Genomic DNA, 21,242 nt, shown 5'->3' with positions numbered 1-21,242 from the left:
GAGTGCGTCGTGAAGGCCTGCCCGACACAGAACCGGGACTGCCAATGGGCCAGCGGTGCTTGACAGGAAGGGCCCAGCGGAGCGGTGCTTGAGATGAAGGGCCCAGCGGAGCGGTGTTTGACAGGAAGGGCCCAGCGGAGCGTTGTTTGACAGGAAGGGCCCAGCGGAGCGGTGCTTGACAGGAAGGGCCCAGCCGAGCAGTTCAGAGACGGCGGTGCCCAGCGGAGCGGTGCTTGAGATGAAGGGCCGAGCGGAGCGGTGCTTGACAGGAAGGGCCCAGCGGAGCGGTGCTTGACAGGAAGGGCCCAGCGGAGCGGTGCTTGACAGGAAGGGCCCAGCGGAGCGGTCCTTGAGATGAAGGGCCCAGCGGAGCGGTCCTTGAGATGAAGGGCCCAGCGGAGCGGTGCTTGACAGGAAGGGCCCAGCGGAGCAGTTCAGAGACGGCGGTGCCCAGCGGAGCGGTGCTTGACAGGAAGGGCCCAGCGGAGCGGTGCTTGACAGGAAGGGCCCAGCGGAGCGGTGCTTGACAGGAAGGGCCCAGCGGAGCAGTTCAGAGACGGCGGTGCCCAGCGGAGCGGTGCTTGAGATGAAGGGCCCAGCGGAGCGGTGCTTGAGATGAAGGGCCCAGCGGAGCGGTGCTTGACAGGAAGGGCCCAGCGAAGCGGTGCTTGACAGGAAGGGCCCAGCGGAGCGGTGCTTGACAGGAAGGGCCCAGCGGAGCGGTCCTTGAGATGAAGGGCCCAGCGGAGCGGTCCTTGAGATGAAGGGCCCAGCGGAGCGGTCCTTGAGATGAAGGGCCCAGCGGAGCGGTCCTTGAGATGAAGGGCCCAGCGGAGCGGTGCTTGACAGGAAGGGCCCAGCGGAGCAGTTCAGAGACGGCGGTGCCCAGCGGAGCGGTGCTTGACAGGAAGGGCCCAGCGGAGCGGTGCTTGACAGGAAGGGCCCAGCGGAGCGGTGCTTGACAGGAAGGGCCCTGTTCAGCGGTGCTCCTCACGGCGGGGCCCTGTTCAGCGGTGCTCCTCACGGCGGGGCCCTGTTCAGCGGTTCTGGTCACGGCGGGGCCCTGTTCAGCGGTGCTCCTCACGGCGGGGCCCTGTTCAGCGATGCTCCTCACGGCGGGCCCTGTTCAGCGGTTCTGGTCACGGCGGGGCCCTGTTCAGCGGTGCTTCTCACGGCGGGGCCCTGTTCAGCGGTGCTCCTCACGGCGGGCCCTGTTCAGCGGTTCTGGTCACGGCGGGGCCCTGTTCAGCGGTGCTTCTCACGGCGGGGCCCTGTTCAGCGGTGCTTCTCACAGCGGGGCCCTGTTCAGCGGTGCTCCTCACGGCGGGGCCCTGTTCAGCGATTCTGGTCACGGCGGGGCCCTTTTCAGCAGTGCTCCTCACGGCGGGGCCCTGTTCAGCGGTTCGTGTCACGCCGGGGCCCTGTTCAGCGGTGCTTCTCACGGCGGGCCCTGTTCAGAGGTGCTTCTCACGGCGGGGCCCTGTTCAGCGGTGCTCCTCACGGCGGGGCCCTGTTCAGCGGTTCTGGTCACGGCGGGGCCCTGTTCAGCGGTGCTTCTCACGGCGGGGCCCTGTTCAGCGGTGCTTCTCACGGTGGGGCCCTGTTCAGTGGTGCTTCTCACGGCGGGGCCCTGTTCAGCGGTGCCTGTCTTGTGTTTCCAGTGAACCACACCTGGCCAATACTTGCTGCTCAGTCTGCATCGGACCTTTCCGTTGCGGGGCCCTCCTGTGATGGAGTCCTGGGGCCCTGGCTCTCCTTCGATACCCCCGGAATGGGGCTGGTGGAGCCCTCAGGGCCAGGTCGGCTGCTCCCTGTGTTTTGCTCCTTGCTGCCCTTGCCCTCCTTGGCAGACTGTCCGTGGCCCTTGGCTCCCTTACCCGATGTGGCAGGTGACGGTGCAAGGCTACCCTCCTTGGGGGCAGGCGTATCAGGCCTGTCGCGCCTGCCCTTCAGTTTTTTGGTCCTCTTCCCAGGGGGGGGGGGGCTGGCTGTGCCTTTGCTGCTGGACGATGTCCCAGCCCAAGGAAAGGGCGGACTCCAAAAACCAGGCACAACGTTCTTTGGAGTTGCTGGGCTGGTGGTGGCTGAGGTGTTTGTGGAACTCTTACGGGATGGAGGGGGTGGGTCAGGTGAGGAAAAGAGGTCCACTTTAGAGAGGAAAATGTTCTTTGGAGCCATGGGAAGGGTGGCTGGAGTGGGTATGGGAGTGGAGGAAGAGGATGTGGTTGTAGGAGAGTCAAGTGTGCTGTCTTTGGGTGCAGGTGCTTGGACAGGAGGCTGACGTGAGGTGGATGGCTGTTGTTTGGGTGCCTGCCTGCGTTTGTGTGGTTGGGAAGCGGGGGTGACAGACACACTGGGAGAGGACACAGGGGACGTGTACATGGCTGTGGGGGTGGTGACTGCACGTGTGCGGACTGGTGTGGAGGGTGTGCTGGTGATGGGTGCAATGGCTGATGGTGGTGTGCTTGCAGGTCTGTGTGGAGACGTCACAGGGAGGGAGGAGGGAGACGAGGAGGTGGGGGACACAGAGGAGGTAGTGGCTGTTGGCATGTCTGCATCTGGATGTTGCTTGGGTGAATGCTTGTGTGTCCTGTGGTGCTTATGTCTGGATGAGCTGCCCTTGGGTGTTGAGGTGTGTGCAGGCTGGTCTGTAGGTGTGGATGGGATAGGCAGAGGAACAGGGGAGTGGGACTGGGTGGAGGGAGTCAGAAGAGGGAGGCTGGAGACAGGGACAATCGCTGCCGTCAGTGCTGAGGCCAGAGCGTTGAACGATCGTTGATGGGCAGCCTGACCCGAATGAAGGCCCTCCAGGTATGCATTGCTTTGATGCACCTCCCTCTCCACACTCTGGATGGCATTCAAAAGGGTAGACTGCCCAACAATGATGGTCCTCAGGAGGTCAATGACCTCCTCACTGAGGGCAGCAGGGGTGACTGGGGCAGGGCCTGAGGTGCCTGGGGCGAAGGAGATGGCCGGCTTCCTGGCCTTGCGGGCACGGGCCGAAGGCCGAGGGGCTGCTGGGAGGGCGGAGCTGGTGCGCTGGGTGGCGGCTGTACCTGTAGGATCGGTGGGCACGGATGTTGCCGCCACCGCAACGGAGCTCCCTTCCGAGGACGTGTCGGTGTCGCTGCCATCTCCACGGGTCCCCGTGGTGGAGCCCCCCTCGCCCTCCGTCTCACTGGTCATGTCGGAGTCCGTTGCATGGCCCTCCGGGGCCATGTGAGATGCAGCTCCCTCTTGCGCCGATGCCACTTCTCCTCCGCCTGATGATGCTAATGCACACATTCACAGTAAAACAAAGAAAATGGGGGGGGGGTGGAAAACATAAAGACAAGTTGAGTGCATGCATTGGGGACACCGTTGGCGGAGAGGACAGACACAGAAGCCCCCTGCACTACGCTGCGCACTTGGGGTACACTACTCATTCACTGGGACAGGCCCTACAAGCCTATGGGCGACAACTGCCCACACAGTATACACTGGTCCATGAATCGCGTTACTAGGCACCCTACAGAGGTGGGGGGCGGGGGCACAGGACCATACTTCACGGACGGGCCTATCCTACAGAAATCGCCTTGGCCTAGGGATACCCACAGCCCTCCTCCCCCACCCAGGCACCTCCACTGCGCGCAAATATAGCTGAATGTGCTGGTACTCACCCCCTTGTGTCTGCTGTGATGTCCTCAAGCGCCCATCTAAATCGGGGTAGGCCACCGCCAGGATCCGGGACATCAGGGGGGTCAAGGTACGACTGGCACCCCTCCTAGGTTGGGAGGCTATCCCCAGCAGAGCCTCGGCGGTCTTCCTGCTCCCGCGGCAGATGTCCTCCCACCTCTTGCGGCAGTGGGTGCCCCTTCTGGTGTGGACCCCCAGGGCCCGGACGTCCTTGGCGATGGCACGCCAAATGTCAATCTTCTGATGGGCGCTGACCTATGTGACATGTACAGGGGGGGAAGAGAAACATCATCACTTTTCTGCATGCTCGATGTGAGTGGCCCCCTCCCCAACCTTGCCATGTGGCACATGCTCTCATCTGTCGTGCCATGCATTCGTCATTCGCTGCCCTCCCCTCCATCGTACATCCTCCCCACTCAGCCCAGGCATTGGGCACTATGCATTGCCCCCCGTGTACTCACCTGTTGGTCTGGAGGCCCGTAGAGTAGCGCATACTGGGGGAGGACCCCGTCCACGAGCTTCTCCAACTCCTCGGAACTGAAGGCAGGGGCCCTTTCCCCAGTCGCAGCAGCCATTGACACTTCCAGACCGAGGTCACAGCAGCACTTGCAGTATAGGTCCTCTCCTGTGGATGCTCAGGTCTCGTGTGATCAAGCCGAGAGAAAATGGCGGTTACGGCCGCGGCGGTGCGTACCGCGGTGGTGCGTACCGCCAGCGCTCACCGCCATTGGCTCCTGAAAACCCATAGGGTTCAATGTTGTCCAATGCGGCTTTGCGCCGCGGACTGCGACCGCCTACCGCCACGGTGTGCCACGCTTGCGCAATAACCTCACTTCACATTGTCACACTTCACAGGTCAGGCAGCCGCCATTTCAAGGGCCCACATGGCTTCATTTCTACTGCGTCACACATGGCTAGGCCTTGCACCGACAATCATACTAGCCATTCAATCCCGAGAGATTCGTGTACTGGGCATGCTGTGGGCACTTACCTGTGGGTTGCTTGACTCTGTGCTCCATGTTGTCCTTCCTAGGCATCGTCCGCTGGGACTTGCGAGGAGACGGAGGAATCTTCCCGTGTACAGACCGCTGGTGGACCTGTCGACAATGGAAGAAAGACACGTCATACTCACCTACAGACTCAACCGTGCCACTATACAGGAACTGTGTGCCCAGCTGGAGCCAGACCTGATGTCACCCATCCGCCAACCCACAGGGATTCCGCCTCTAGTGCAGGTGCTGTCAGTACTGCATTTTTTGGCAAGTGGATCATTTCAAACTACCGTGGCCATTTCATCTGGGATGTCTCAGCCTATGTTTTCAAAGGTGTTGTCCAGAGTGTTGTCTGCCCTGATGAAATACATGCAGAGCTACATCATTTTCCCTGAGGTGGGTGACTTGCCTACAGTGAAGGGTGATTTCTATGCCCTTGGACACATTCCCAATATCATTGGTGCCATTGATGGTACCCATGTGGCTTTGGTTCCCCCAAAAGACGATGAGCAGGTGTACAGGAACCGTAAAAATTATCATTCGATGAATGTCCAGGTGGTCTGTTTGGCTGACCAGTACATCTCCCATTTAAATGCCAAGTTCCCAGGGTCAGTGCATGACGCGTACATCATGCGAAATAGCAGCATCCCTTATGTGATGGAACTGCTACAGAGACACCGTGTGTGGTTAATTGGTGACTCTGGTTACCCAAACCTGCCTTGGCTATTGACCCCAGTGAGGAATCCCAGGACCAGGGCAGAGGAACGGTACAATGAGGCCCATGGGCGGACTAGGAGGGTGATTGAGCAGACCTTCGGCCTCCTGAAGGCCAGGTTTAGGTGCCTGCATATGACTGGTGGATCCCTAATGTACTCACCAAGGAAGGTGTGTCATATCATCGTGGCCTGCTGCATGCTTCACAACCTGGCTTTGCGACGCCAGGTGCCTTTCCTGCAGGAGGATGGTCCAGATGGTGGTGTTGTGGCCGCTGTGGAGCCTGCGGAGAGTGAAGAGGAGGAAGACGAAGAGGACGACACAGACAACAGGGACAGAGTAATACTGCAGTATTTCCAGTGACACACAGGTAATAATCTACTCCTGCATTGTATTATATCTGTAACTGTAGTGGCTCTCTACTGTCTGACCTTTCACCCCAATGTATGGCAACTTAGTTGTGTATATCACTTCCTATTTCAGTGATCTGATCCCCACGGAGTGCCCTCTGGTTTTTTTCCCCATGGACTACCGCTGTGTGACACTGGTATGTTGTCATCACAATGTAACTAGAAATGTTTTGTTGGTTATATCGAATACATTTGGTTTAAATAAATAGATAGCAGAATCCAGTTGGTTAATGTGCAATAATTGTGTTTATTGAAGTTTTAAAATAGGTGTATAGTTCAAACAGGGTGATGGTGGAGGCATGTCCATGGCAGTGTCCAGACTGTCGTTCCTACAGGTCCATTGTCCATATGCCTGTGGAAGGTGGAGCAGGGGCAGTTCAAGGTTGGACAGGGTAAACAAGTGGGACAGTGGGATGACATCCGGGGGTTTCCGTGCATGGCGGGGGTCTTGACATCCTACTCTGTCTTCTTCCTCGATCTCAGGCCTTTCTTGCGGGGTGGTTCTTGTTCTGCAGGGGGTGGGGTCTGGGAGGGCCATTGCTGTTGTGTCGGGGCCTCCTGACCACTAGCGCCGGCGGAGGTGGTGGGCTGTTCTTCCTCCATGCTAGTGGCAGGGGCCCTTTGGGGGGCCACATGGTCCCGCAATGTGGTGACAATCTGGTTGAGTGCCACCACGATTGTACCCATTGCGGAACTGATGCTGCGCAGTTCTTCCCGGAACCCCATGTACTGGCCCTCCTGCATGGCCTGGATCTCCTGGAACCTGGCCAGGACCGTCGCCATCATCTCTTGGGAGTGGTGGTACGCTCCCATGATGGTGGTGAGGGCCTCTTGGACAGTGGGTTCCCTAGGCCTGTCCTCCCTCTGTCGCACAGCAGCCCTCCCAGTTCCTCTTTGTTCCTGGGCCTCTGTCCCCTGGACGGTGTGCCCACTACCAGTGCCCCCAGGTCCCTGTTGTTGTTGGGGTTGTGGGTTACCCTGGGTGCCCTGTACTGGTAGACACACCGCTGCTTGACCTGTCCTGGAGACAGAAGCATGGGCCCGCTGGGTGGGTGCTGTGCTGGTGTTTCCTGAGGGGGGTAGGTCTGCTGTGGCCTGGGGCTGACTGAGGGTAACCGACTGTCCAGAGGTCCCCGATGGTCCGGGCTGGTCATCAGGTTCTAGGTCGACAGAGCTGCTGTCATCACTGGGGGCCTGTTCTGGGGGTGGGATGGACAAATCTGGACCCTCCTGGCCGGTGTGTTGGCGTTCGGGCCCTGCAGGGGTAAAAGAATATGGTTATTGATTTTGTGTGTGCCGTGGCGTGCGATTTGTGGGTGCCCTTGTCCCCCAGTGCTGGCAGTCCCATGTGGGAGGAGTTGTGAGGGTGGTTTGTGGGGGGGGATGGGTATGTGCAGTGGTCATGCTTGGGTGATGGGTGTCCATGGTTTGTGTTGGCATTCAGGGGTTTGGGTTGGGTTGGGTGGGTTGTGCTGGTGAGACATTAACAGGGAGTATGTGTTCTGGGGGGATAGGGGTGAGGGTGGGGGTGTGGTTTGGCATGCTGGTGGTTGGGGGGGGGGTGAAGTAGTTGAGATTAGACTTACCAGAGTCCATTCCTCCGCCTACTCCAGCGAGGCCCTCAGGATGCAGGATGTTCAAGACCTCTTGCTCCCATGCTGTGAATTCGGGTGGAGTGGGTGGGGGTCCGCCGCCAGTCTTCTGCACAGCGATGTTGTATCTTGACACCATCGACCGCACCTTCCCCCGTAGGTCGTTCCAGCGCTTTCGGATGTCTTCCCGATTTCTGGGATGCTGTCCCACAGCGTTGACCCTGTCGACGATCCTTTGCCATAGCTCCGTCTTCCTGGCTATTGTGGTGTGCTGCACCTGTGTGCCGAAGAGCTGGGGCTCTACCCTGATTATTTCCTCCACCATGACCCTGAGTTCTTGGTCCGTGAACCTGGGGTGTCTTTGGGGTGCCATGGGGTGGTGTGGATGAGGTGTGGGGTGGTGTTTGTGGTGATGAGTGTGGTGGTGTGTTGTGTTTTGTGCGTAGATGTGGTGTGGGTGATGATGTTGGGTTCCTGTGTGTGTTGTGGTTTGCGTTCCCTGTGCTCTCTCTCTGTGTATTGCGCCTTGTCTCTGAATTTCGATTTGTGGGGGTTTGTGGGTGATGTGGGTGTGTGTTTTATATGGTGATGGGTGTATGGGTGTGGTGTGTGTATGTGTATCAGGTGTGTGTATTTCGAATTGTCCAATGTGGCTGTGTTTTGTAAATGTGTGTGTATTTTGAGCGCGGCGGTGTGTACCGCCAATGGGATACCGCGGTTGAAAGACCGCCGCGTGGATTCGTGGGTCGTAATGGCATGGGCGTGTTTGTGTTGGCGTGACGGTGGAGGTTTGGTCATCTCCAGTTTATCGCTGACCGCTGATGAGGTGGGCTTCAGTGGATGTCGGGTTTTTGGCGGTTTGGCAGTTGTGGGTCAGAATGACCGTGGCGGTTTACCGCGGCCGCGGCGGGATGAAGGCGGTCTTCTGACCAGTGGTAAGAGCCTTTTACCGCCAGGGTCAGAATAACCCCCAGAAGAGTGTCTCTTTGTAATGTTTTGTAAAGTGTGGATACAACTTTCTTATCTCCCCCTATTGTGCAGAGAGCCTGGCATCCGGCGTGTGTAGGAGGCTCCCTTGACCCCTGTTTCACTGTATGAGTGCTGTGAGTGATCTGTGCATAAGGAACATCCCCGGTGGGGCTCCGAATCGTGCCATCAGTGCTTCATATGACATCAGTTCCCCATCCCCGAAAAGATCTCCCACCACAGAGACGCCACATGTCACCAGCTTTGTGATACCTGCAACGGTCTACTTATGTTAAGGGCTGTATTGTGGTGTGCGATAAATCCCGTCTGGTCTGGGTGGATCAATTTTTCCATGTGGGGCAGTAGTCTCGTGGCCAGGATGTGACTAAGTATTTTATAGTCCATATTAAGCATGGATAGAGGGCGATATGAGCATACATCTGAGGCGGGCGACCCTGTTTCAGCAATGGGATCACAATGGACTCATTTGTGGATGGGGGAGCCTTCCAGTCTGCAGTGCCTCTGTATAGAGTGCACTTAGCTGTGGCACTAGGAGGTCTATGTAAGCACTGTAAAATTCCGTGGGTAGTCCATCTGCCCCGGGCACCTTCCCTCTAGCCATCACCCCTACCGCCACAGTCACATCCCGAGGGGTTATCACCTCCCCTAGTTCCTGTTGATCGTCCTCTCCCAGGGCCGGGAGCTGGATACCTTCCAAGCATCTCAGCTGCTCCGGGTCTAGGGTCACCATTGGGGAGGCATAAAGCGATGAGTAGTACTCAGTGAAGCTAGCGTTAATGTCGCTTTGCCCATATAGTCTCTTCCCTGCCGGGTCCACTATCTCCATCACCAGGGACTGCTGTTACGGCGGAGCCGAGAGCCAGTCCAGCAATGCCCCTGCTCTGTCTCCTTCTGCATGCTGTCTAGTAATATATTTCTTATAGTCAAAGCATCTGAGTTTTTCCACAGCTGATGCCACTTTATTTTTAGTTTCGGATATGCTAGGGGCTAGTTCCGGGTTATCTGGTCTTTTGCGTTCCAGATTCCTCAGTTCTTTCTCATATTTATCAATATCTCCCTCCAGGGATCTCCTGACCCCCATTATCCCAGGCATGCATTGACCCCTAATAGTTACCTGAAACGCTTCCCATTCTTGAGCCCGGAAGGATGCTGAGCCCTGATTGTATGTAAAATATTCTTTGATTGTATCTCTAATGGATTGCCGGAAAGCACTATCTTCCAATGTTTCCACATTTAGTCATCAGTCTGGAATTTGGGGGCGTTCTCTCCTCCAATCCAGTGTGAGCAGTAGGGGATTGTGATCAGACACTATGCGGCAGAGATATTCCGCACTACGTACTGTGCAATTTACGTCGGGATGTCAGGAAAACATCCAGTCGGACATGTAAATCGTGTAAGGGCGAGTAGAAAGAGTAATCTCTTTCTTGTGGGTGGAGGTGTCTCCAGGAGTCCGTGAGGCCCCAGTGCCGTTGCCAGTCAGTGAAACTCTTGGCTGTCTTTATTGTGGGGGAGTGTCGCAGGGCAGGGTGAGATCTGTCCAACTCAGTGTTTGCAATACAGTTAAAGTCACCCCCCACTGTCGTTGCCTGGGTTAGATGCTGTCCTAGCTTGTGTGAAATTGTGTTCCGAAATGTGCCTTGGTCTTGATTAGGAGCATAAATACCTCCCAGTGTGACATCCTGTCCCCCCAGACAACCGGTCACTGGTACATAGCGGCCCTCTTCATCTATGAACACTTCAGTTTTTTTAAATGGAAACCCCGGCCGTACCCACATCAGGACCCCTCTCACGTATGCCAAATATGCTGTGGCATATACCTGCCCTCTCCATCGTTTCGATATAGCTTTAACCTACTTTTCCGTGAGGTGTGTTTCTTGCAGTATGGCTATGTGTACTCCTCGCCTTTTAAGCTGACTGTAAACTTTATATCACTTATTCATACTGTTCAATCCCCTGACGTTCCAGGTGAGGAATTTATAATCTAGGGGTCTATCCGTAGTCTGTGTAGGCATGTGATTTGCTTGTGCCTTCGCCCCCAGGTGTCCAGTTTGTGTGTGGCAGTGACAGTGGATCTAGCCAAGGGGATGTGTGACATGGACTTGATATCCCTACTACAAACCCATTAACTTCAAACATAACATTTCCCTTTTTATCCAAACTCCCTCTCCCCAGGACCGGTATTGAAACTAACCCCGTCCAAACCTACTCTAACTTTGTAAACATTGTATGTGAGGGCCGAGGCAAGAACTGAGTGCTTCACCCGTGGTCCCCCCATTCCTAAATTGTCTGACGTTGGACGCTTCTTCCCGGCCCCCCTGTAGTAAGTGCAATTGTCCTGCAGTGGCGGAGAGCAGAAACAGTTCAGTCAACTGGTTGCCGATCCTGTGTGCAAGTGTTTCCAGGGCCCGGTGCGCTCCGTGGGCCCATAGTGTCATTAAACTCTAGCAATGTATCTCCCAAGGACCATACCTCCAGGTTTTGTCTCTTCCGAGCGTAGTCGCTGTCGTCCCTCAGATGATCTCGTCAGATGTCCCCGGGGTGATTCTTGGTGGGTTGTCGAAGGTGTCATGTGATGAACAGGAGGCACTGCCGGATAGTGATTCCTGGTACGAACGGGTCTCAGAGGGGTGCAGCGACCCGGGCCCCCCTTTCCCCAAAGATGCTGCAGCCTTCACCGCTTCTCGCCATTCTTGCAATGCCTGGCTGCGCCCGTCAGTCGTCTCCCCTTTTTCCTGCGAGGTTCCTTTTGCGTCCTTTCAGCACCCTCCGGGTTCCCTCCCATGGCCATACCCGATGTGTCCAGCCACTCCAGCGCCTGCTGCGGCGAAGTGAAGAATAGCGTGTTGTTATTTGTGATCATCTTCAGTTTGGCCGGGAACAACATGGCATAACAAATGCCTCGGTCCCTGAGTAGTCGCTTAACCCCCATGAAAGTGACTCTTTGCTTCTGGGTGTCCCTTGTGAAGTCCGGGAAGATCATTATCCACTGATCACCTATTGTGATCTCCCCTTTCTTCCTTGCATGTGATATTATGAGGTCCCTGTCTTTAAAATGGAGTAGTTTTGCTATGATCGGGCGCGGTCTGGCCCGCGGAGGGGGAGCCCTCGCCGGTATCCTGTGAGCTCGTTCTATTACAAAGTATTGCGATAAGCCCTCCGGAGCTACCTCTTTGCGTATCCATTGCTCCAAGTATGTTTCCATATTGGGTGCTGCTTGCTCTGCCTTCTCGGGAAAACCAACCTGTCGTAGGTTACTTCTTCGTGCCCTGTTTTCTGCATCCTCCGGACGTGCTTCTAGTGTTTTAATCCAAGACGTCAGTTCGACCACTGTTTTGGTAATCTTCTGGCATTCCAGGGTAAGTTGCTCCAGGGATTTTTCATTGGTGACCACTCTGTCAGTTAATCGCCTATGGTCGTCTCTGAGGAGCATCAGGTCCACGGATAGTGTGTCTATTTTAAGTTCCAGTGCATCTCTAGAGGCCTGTATGGCCTGTAATATGGTATGTAGCATAGTTTCCTGATGCAGGGTCTTGTCAGATTCGCCGGTTCCTCCGTCCTTTTGTGATCCACAGGTTGTTTCGTCCCCAGGGCCGTCTCCCTTTTTAGGTTTACCCATGTTTTGCAGCCTTCTCTCTTTCGCAGGGCTCGGGTCCCCTCCGTGCCTGCACCGGTATCTCAGCAGTCGCCTACCACCTTTATTACTCCGTTCAAGGCCTTCCCTGTACTGTTTCTTTACCTTGAGTGTGTTGTCACCGTGGCCCCTCTCTGTTCAGTCCATCATGTGGGAGCTGTCACGTCTCTCTTTCCGGGGGGTGTCCCAGTGCTCCATTTTTTTGTTGTGGGCACCACAGTAATTTTTCATTGCGGGCTCCTTCACTGCGCCCTGTCCCAGACCACTCCACTCAGGGCCAGCTTCAGTGCCTCCAGGTCCGGGTGCCAGGGCGCAGGTCCAGCCCCTTCTACCTTGTCCCCGCAGCGACGCAAGATTGATGTTCTGCCCCCGGGAACCGCAAGCATTTCTGTTATTGTTCCCCAGTTGCAGCGCGGGTCACCCCCTTCTCTGAGTTCCGGGGGGGGGGGGCACAGATCTCCAGCTCCCCCTCGGACGCCGTGCACAGGCCTCCGCTCGGGTCCACAGTTTGGTATCTACTGCTGGTCCTCCGGATTAGGCCCAGCCAGTATCTGCGGGGCAGTGAGCAGGGGGCAGGGGGTGCAGGGGGTGCTCCCCGGTCCTGCCGCGGGGTCGGAGCAATGGAGCGGCGGCGGCACCTCTCACCTTCGGGTCTTCTCCCTGTTCGTTTCTTCTGGCGTTGGCTGCGCGTCCGCCTCACCGCCCTCACCTCTTTGTTAGGCCTCGTCAGCCCGGGTTCAGGTTCTGCCCGGCTGCCTCCATCGACCAGAGGTCCTCTGCGTAGCGGGCTCTCGCGCTTCAGCCCGTGTCTTAGGCTTGCTCACTGTGTCTTCTGGGCGCCGCCATCCTGCCCACTCACTTCATCTTGTGTTCCAGGCCGTCCGTCCCCACAGGGCTGTCTGGGATCCCTGCAGCACGGCTCATAAAGGCTGCCAGGGGTTCCGCCACTCGTACCAGTCCATTTCTGGTGAGAACCTGGAGCCGGGGAGAGAGGATTAATGTGTGATGGTCAGAGGCTGCCGGGAGCTCCGCGTTATGCGTGCTGCTCCATCGGCCTCAAGCCACGCCCCCCAAGTTTATGCCCAAACATGGCTTCCGTGCTCACTGTGACACTGGGTTCAAGCTAGCCTGACTGATGAAGCGTGATCCCCTGAAACCAGTCCCAAGATGCTTGTTTCCGGTTCAGGGAGGATCTGGCCTGACAGTTCGGGATGGACTGTTCCCATGGGAAACATGGTCAAGATTGGTTTGCATGTAGCTGCGTCCAAACTGGGGTGGCATGGTGAGCAAAGCAACAATGGATTAAACCCAGATCTGTGACTGGGGGTGAGCGTGTGAAACGTTTCAGCACTCCCTCCATCATCCTTTTGTGAAATAAAATGCTTGCCGAAGGTATCAAACGTTCATTAAGCAGGTAAACCAGGATAAGTCCCAGGGTTTCTGGTTTCACATTGTACAAATCAGCCAGTAAATGGGTATTTATGTGTCTCCTTTTTCAATCAAATTTAGCACTTTGTTTTGAATTATTTTTGCCTAATTTACGCTTTGCTTACCAAACACTGGATAGACAAACTCATTTGTCCCATTTTGTATTGACAGGTAACAGTTAAATACCTCAGGTTATTAGCATTGTTGTTCATTTTGTCACTACCATAATCTTAGAATACCTGATAAATGTATTTTGACCCACAGCCCTAGTGGCATAGCCAGTGTGGCCTGGGCTCAAGAGCAATCAGGAAAATGGGCCCTCTGGCAGATGTTACATTCTAGAATACAGCAATAAACAGAGTTCAATTGGCCCTTCAGGCCTCTGGGTGTTGGAGTCAGTGTTCAGGCTGCTTCATTGGACGCTATGCATCTGCAGAGCACTAACTGTACTCTTTGCTTTTCGAAGCATCAGCTCACTGTTTGTGTGCTCTGTGTATCAGTTGATGCTGTTTACAGGGGTGTAGATACCATCGGTGCAGAGGCACTGGAGGCCATTATAACAAGCCTCACCAGCACCACTGTCTGTGCAGGAGTCATACCTTTGCCTGTCTTTTCTTGGTTGATGCACATTTACCATCTACCTAATATAAGGTTTTACATTGTCTCACTGTACAGTACATACAATTATAAATGCATGTGTTTTGGAAATAGACGCCACACTCTTACACCAACAGCATTTAAAATATCCTGGCCTTGTATCAGTTATACTGTAGTCCACGTAATGTTCACGGTTGTCCAGGATGGGGAGAGAACACTTTTACAAAAAGAAGGGAACAAGCTGTGTTCCACTTTAAAATAGATCTTAATACTATGTTATGGTATGTGTATTTGTAAAGTGTTCCCATCAACTTGCTGATGACTAAGGTGTGAGTGACACTTTGTCTAGTGTTGAATGTGTAGAAGAGTTACACAACTTTCCAAAAATTTCACCAAACGGAAGCAAAATGCATTGCTTGTGGCAAGTGAGTGGGTTGGTGTTGTGTGTGGGGTGGATTTTGAAGTAGACGTGATTAAAGAAAGTATGTGCAGAAGGGAGTAAGAAAATAATGCTGAAGGGGAAAAAGATGAGTTGTGTGATATGCTTATGAGGAGTTCACAAAAATACAGAGAAAATGGTTTAAGTGTCTGGAGACTGCAGAGAAAAGTGGTGTGAAGGGCAGGCATTTTCAGTTCACATTATCACAACAAAATTGGAATGATGTGGTCTCAGGAACTTGGCGTGATTTCAGTCTCTCAGGTTTCCAGAGTAATGTTTCAGTCAGAAGAATGGCTCTTGGGGTTACAATCTGATGCTTCAACTTCAGTGTAATGTCAAAGTTGAGTGTCAGGTCAGGTTTTAGTATTGTGGCAGCCTGCTGCTCAATTACTATGGTGTCAAAGTCTTTCATCCTCATTTTTAAGCACTATCATATATACTACTACAAGTACATTGAAATGTGTTAGAAAAATAAGCTATTTTTAATTAGAAAGGCTTTATCATATTTGCTTCAGGCCACTTGCTGTGTCATTTCATGTGGGATCTACTAAAGGATCCTATCTTGCTCAGTCCTTCCTATGAATCTTCTAGCTCACCCACCTTAAAACTCATGCAGCATGAATACCAGGGAAAAGCTGCATCACAGAAAATGCAGCACGCACAGCAGGGCAGCACAAATGTTAATATGCACATGAGAACATGCCTGGTTGACCTAAAGTGGAACCCCAGGTAACTATTGCAGTTGTGGTTGGTTTCTTGGTGCACATCAACGTGGCTGCAGTGCACTGAACACTTACAGTGCTGCACACAGAGGAAACAAATTAGAGGGAACATTGGCGATGGTCGGGGTGAAGTCTCCCTGCATGACGGTAATTTGCATATGGACCTACAAGAGGGCAGTGGGCTGGGCACTTCCCCTGACACAGGACTGGTTTCTCCCCCTGCCCAGGACATGGAAGAGTCAGCTTCATTCAGCATGGTCACTTGATGGGTGTCCAAAGTCTTGGACCTACAATTGCTTTCTGTTGAGGTGAAAACCAATTTCTTTGTTGAAATGCCATTCAACGAAGCCCTGACTGACACCCTATGGGTAGACTTGAGGCATGTGGGAAGAGGATATTTTCCTCCATTAGCCTCTTCCTCAGATCAGTCAATGCCAGCCCTTTGCTGGGCAGGTAATTCCATGCATTAGGTGAATCGTTCCTGAGATCTTACCAGCAGTACTGGAAGAATTTTACACCAGTTTGGCACATACCATTCCTGAGGACTAGAATATGGGCATGTATGTCATTGGTAACGCCTAGACACAGCAGATTGCTTAGGCAGAACCGTCAGCAAATCCACAGGCTTTACTCAACGGAGTGCCTTTTGATAGATCTCACTCACCTCTTTGTCGAGAAGGCCTTCTACACTCTTGAACACTTTTAAGAGAATAGATCTACTGTGCTATCTCTTGGCTTTTCAACACCCACAAGACAGTATTCCAAACAATTTCGCTCCTTTTGAAGTATTGCTAGGGGTTTCACCTTCAGACAGCATCAAGGCCCGTTACCCCAACAACAGACCCACCAGTCCTTCCGGGCAGGTTAGGGGATCTGACAGACAACATTCAGGCCAGCAGGGGCAGCGAAATTCCCAGTTCCCAGCCCCTCCAACAGCATCTAAGCTGCTTTAGATCAGACTAAGATTCAATAATATGGTCCATCTAGCAATCACAAGGCCATGACTCACAAACCCATCATGAGGATGTATCAGGTCATGTAAAATTCCATAAGCTGTCATAAGATGCCATAGAATACAACGTCCCAGACTGCTTGAGGCAACATTTTATTTCAGCAGATGGACCTGAATGGAGGTGATACCACAGGCATCCTATGTGCTTGTGATTGTTGGATATACCATAATATTGACTCTGACTAGCTTACCTGCAAGATTTAAAAAGGCTTCAGGCCTGCGTGGCGTCTCAGGGCAAAACACGTGTTGGCTGTTATTGATCATTTTGCTGGTATCACTTCAATTGAAGAACATGGAATACATTCTTCCCATGTAATGGATTGGATCTTTTATTTGTCTATATAAACAACTGATGAATGCAATTAGCTGTATATATTATTACATAAGATACCTATGTTGGACATTATTTCCACTACTTCATACAAGTTGGATTAACATTTAATTAATAGATGTGTGATCCTTTATCACTTAAAACCTAAAAAAAATTATCACGTGAAACTTTGCTACTCTTTCTGTCTGCTTCTTTCAAAATGTGTCAACATTATCCTGTATTTTGTAACTTAATGATCATCTGATTCTTATTTTCCCCATTATCACTAATTTTACATGTAGTTTATCCCTTCAAGTCTGGCCCACGTACACCCAGCAGCAGATACCAGGAGACCACAATAAGAAGATCCCCATTTCCAAACACCCCCACAGCCGATCAACAACCCAAAGGATCTGCCCATGTTTTTGTAACTTCAAAGGGGGTGGATCTTCAAACCAGAATACCCACCCAACTGGCTCAGGCAGAATAGCCCGAATATGGCAGAGTCTTGTACATTCCCCTTCCTAAAATGTGGAATAGGATTTCCACAAGTGTGTTTCCAGCAACAGGATCAGATCTGGAGAGTGCGGCATCAAGTAGCAGAGGGCCATCCGTCTCTTGTGGCCCCATATATAACAGCATCCGTAGACCGACTCACCCGCCCAATCCTGTCTACCAACATGTGGACGTCACGGCCAGCTTCAACCGCTGCAGCTCCTGTCATCTGCACCTCTTACCTGCAGTGACTCTGAGGTGAGGCGGGAACAGCAGGGCATATTTGAGGTTCAGGTGATGCAGATGCCTTTTGCAGGATAGTTCCTGCTGGCACTGAACCAGTTTAGTGTAGTTCGGATAAATGCTCACCCAGCTATCCTTAATCCTCCAAGGCCCATAAGGGCATGCCAGTTGCAAAATCTTGTATTGATCTGTGAAGTTTAGCAAGTGAGTCATAGTAGGTCTAGGCAGAACCCGAGGGACTGGAGTCCTCCTCTAGACCTTGTGTGCCCTTTCACCGAGAACAATGGCAACACCTCACCACCTAGCACCTCTGAGGCCAGCCACTGCTCCACAAGCAGCCCTACTGAAGGTCCCTTTGGCCTCTCAGGCACTCCCACCAATCGTACATTGTTATGACAGGAGCATCCTCCAGCATTCTCCACTGTAGCTGACAAGACCTCCACTTCCTGCTGTAACTGAGACAATCTAGTCTAGTGAGCCGACACAACTGGCTGCCGCTGAGCAGTGGTTGATTCTGTGACTCTATTGTAACAGCCTCGATCTGCTGTTACAAAGTCTCCTTGATTTCACAGATTGCTGCCAGGATTTTGGCTGTGTGGGTCTCCAGCTCACTCGCTGACATTGTCAACATTGCTTTTAGCCTGCCCAGCACCTCCCTGCCTATTGTGGACCATCATGAGGGTCAGACGCCACAGCTGCACATGCGTCTATTAGTAGCTTCAGCCAGTGGGCCCTCCAGATTCACTCCCTTCCAGATCCCCACAACAAGCAGGGAGAGGGGCCTCATCCATCCAGCCCCCTTTATTGATGCCAGAGGGGTCACCAGGGAGTGAGGAGTCACCCATGGCCCTCCTGCACTTCTGCAGACCCCGTGCCCAGTTGTCAACCCATGGCCCCATCTGCCCCTTCACCAGATCCTAGAGCTCCTTCTCATCCTGCTGGCAAGACAGGTGCTCTCATGGTTCATGGTCACCATGCCCCTCCAAATCACCAGTCACACGGTCCCCCACCAGGACAGGAACACTCTGTCACCTTTGCAGGACCCTCATGGCCGTCTACTGTGGCGACCCCACCATTGCTTCCACTCAGTACTGGGGCTGCTTCCATCAGAGCTAACTTTCTCTGCCTTTTATGGGCTCCCATGTTTCACCTTCAAGGCTCCCAAACCCCCTGAGGCCTCTTGCAGGCCTTCTACAGCCCCTCACAGCAACAGTCAAATAGAGGTTTCCATCAGAGTTGACCCTATCTGCCCCCATTGGCTCCCAGGCTTCCCTTTCGGGGCTCCTTGGCCCTCCCCTTCCTCTTCCAGGCCTGCTGCTGTTCTGGGCCCTCCTCAATCCCCTCAATGCCACAGTTAAGAGAGAGCCTCCACAAAACTGACAACACCTCCATTGAGACACCTCCACCTTGCCGCCTAGCTCACTGTCTCTTTGAGTCTTCATTCGGCCGCCAGCACTCAATTCTTCTTGACTAGAGCCCTCCCCGGGGCTGATATCCCCCTCAATCATCTCTGTGGGCCCTTGATATCCTGTAGTGATCCACGGGAACCTGGGCCAAAGTCGGGCAGCGCATTCCCTCCTCATGGCCCAGCTCACCACGCCGAGCTTGGCCGCCAACTTGCTGAGCTGCTGCATGGACACAGGCACATGTTGCTATGGAGCCGGAGCCCTCCACAGGGCAATATGCCCCGAGCATCTCTATGAGCCCTTGGTGCTCTGTACTGCTCCACTGTGCACCAGGCGAAGGTCAGGCAGTAGAGGATTTCTGCCCCAGTGAGCTAGCAGAACAGAGCTCTGGGCTACAAGTATGTCTCCATTGCTGCTGTATCCACACCCCCCAGTGCTATTTTTCACTGTTCTTTTCATCATCGTCTATCTGCTCCTGGTCCCCTCAGACATTGGTAACCCTGTTCCTCATGGATTAGGTTTTCCTGGGACTGGTTCTTCTTGTCCTATTCTTTGTGACCCCATGGTCACAAGGAGATGTGTAACACAGGCCACTGCAGGCCCTCTGGCAAAGGGGGCCTCCATCTTTAACCCAGGCCTGTGAGTAACTGTGAGATATGTGAGTCTGAGGGGCAGGGCCCATTAAGTTGTGTTACGCAATGGTTACAAGTTTCAATCCTGGTAGTACCACTCAGCCTTTTCTTCCTTCCAACATTGATACTGTTGAGTTGAGTAGCATGAAACATCTGGTATTCAGCACCAGGCTGCCCTTGAGTGACCATTCATATTGCAAATATATGTGTTGTGCTATAAGTATAAAGAGGTAGCCATGCAAGCAGTTTTCATAGCATATCTTGGTAGTAGGAGCTGATGAGCTTAAAACCATGAGCTGTGCCGAGAGTCACTGATTATCACTGGAATCCTAGGTATTGACCCTTCTCTTGAATGAGGTTTGAGGAATGGAAAGATGCACAAGAGTGCCTAAGTGCTGAAAACAGGGATGGACTGACCTTCTTTTCCACCGGGCATTTCCACAGTGTGGTGGAGCCATAGCAGGCCAGTTTCAAAAGCCCAGAGCCGCTCCTGATGCCTCTCATTTTCTCCAGGTACCTATGCTTAATTGCAGAAGGCATGGGGAGACTTCAAGAGATACAGAAAGACAGGAGGGGGACAATTCTTAATTTGAGCCAGTGATTGCTAGTTGAGGCCATCAGCAGTCAGTTTTGGTGATCAGCACTTATTTTTTGGCATTAGACAGTTACCGATAAGATAAAACTGAAAAATAGTCATAAAGAAAGAAAGCAGGAACCTGCAAGAGTGAAGTAATGGGGCAGCAAGTGTCTGATAGCAGATTAAAGAGGCTTGAGGTGGATTCAACACCACAGGACCTTGGTATTCGGCATACAGATATTTAATAGCACCAACAATAGGTTTCTGATCAGAGCTTTGGGAACCACCACTTATGCTTTAACAAATTAAGAACTGGATGGGGAAGGTAGAGAGAAAGGATTCAGAGAGGGCGGGAAAAGGAAGAGAAGGGGAAAGAGTGAGAGAGAGAATGGACAGATGGATGAAAAAGAGAGATTATGCGAGGAGATGAAGGGAAAAAAATGGTTTCAGCATTTTTGTCAGGGCAGCCTTTGGTTCCCCAGTCTGGCACTGGCTGAAGATGGCATTGAGTGCATTAGTTCATGGTTACATGTACATAAAAAAAACTGAGGATTGGAAGTAGGCTTTCCGGATAGAAACGTATTCAAAAGAATTACAAAGGAAGATAATATAGGATCTGTTGTTCAGGATCAATTGTAGGGTAAAGAAAGACTCTACCTGCCTTCACTCCAATTATTGCCCCTGTGAATGGAAAGGTGGTGCAAAATATCACTTTTCCCAGGGCATCAAAAATCAGTCTATTTGCCCTGATGACTGAACTATTATCCTTCTGATTGCAGCTTCCAGATTCAGGCCTGTGTAACAAAGATACAGACTGTATCCGAGGGCAGTCCAGTCGACAAGGACAAGGTAATCTCAACTTATCATGTCATTTACATTCCTAAGTATAACTATATCTTTGATGTTCAACATGCTAATAAAGAAAATGTGTTCTCATTTCATGTGGATTGCCAGATGGGTTGTTTGGCTTTTTGTGTGCTGCTTTTTTCTATGGCGCGATTATGAGTAATCTTCACATTTTGTACAACTTATCCTACTACACCAGGCTTTTTACAATACCTCCCTCCTTCCTCCGATACTTGAAAATCCCCCCCATTAGTATATTTAACAAGTTAGCACTATTTTATAGCATGAGAACTTGGGTAATTGGTTATGGGGGTGAAGTCCTACTCAAGCAGCAGCCACAATCCTTGTCAGGGTGAGGGACAAGCAAACCCCAAATTAACCTGTGCTCAGTTCTCTGGTACTGTGCTGAAGCACGTTAGGGCATGCACGGAGTCTCCATGTTAGGTTGCACATTTAGCTTGACATCTTTATCTGATTAAGACTTTTTACAGGTTTATACACTTTTGCGATAATGTACTGAGATGACACTGTACA

General features: G+C 52.7%; 1 protein-coding gene across 1 annotated transcript in view; it reads left to right on the top strand.

Moving 5' to 3' along the window:
- Window positions 1-21,242, top strand: part of P2RX1 (purinergic receptor P2X 1) — a 450,021-nt gene that overhangs the window by 156,497 nt on the left and 272,282 nt on the right. The window contains exon 4 of the mRNA XM_069226686.1: window positions 20,642-20,711. Coding sequence (XP_069082787.1) covers window positions 20,642-20,711 — 70 coding nt within the window. The remainder of the gene's footprint in view (window positions 1-20,641; window positions 20,712-21,242) is intronic.

The sequence above is a fragment of the Pleurodeles waltl genome, chromosome 3_2 (genome assembly GCF_031143425.1).
Source record: "Pleurodeles waltl isolate 20211129_DDA chromosome 3_2, aPleWal1.hap1.20221129, whole genome shotgun sequence".
NCBI classification, from domain to species: domain Eukaryota; kingdom Metazoa; phylum Chordata; class Amphibia; order Caudata; family Salamandridae; genus Pleurodeles; species Pleurodeles waltl.
This window is presented reverse-complemented; position numbering and strand designations above follow the sequence as displayed.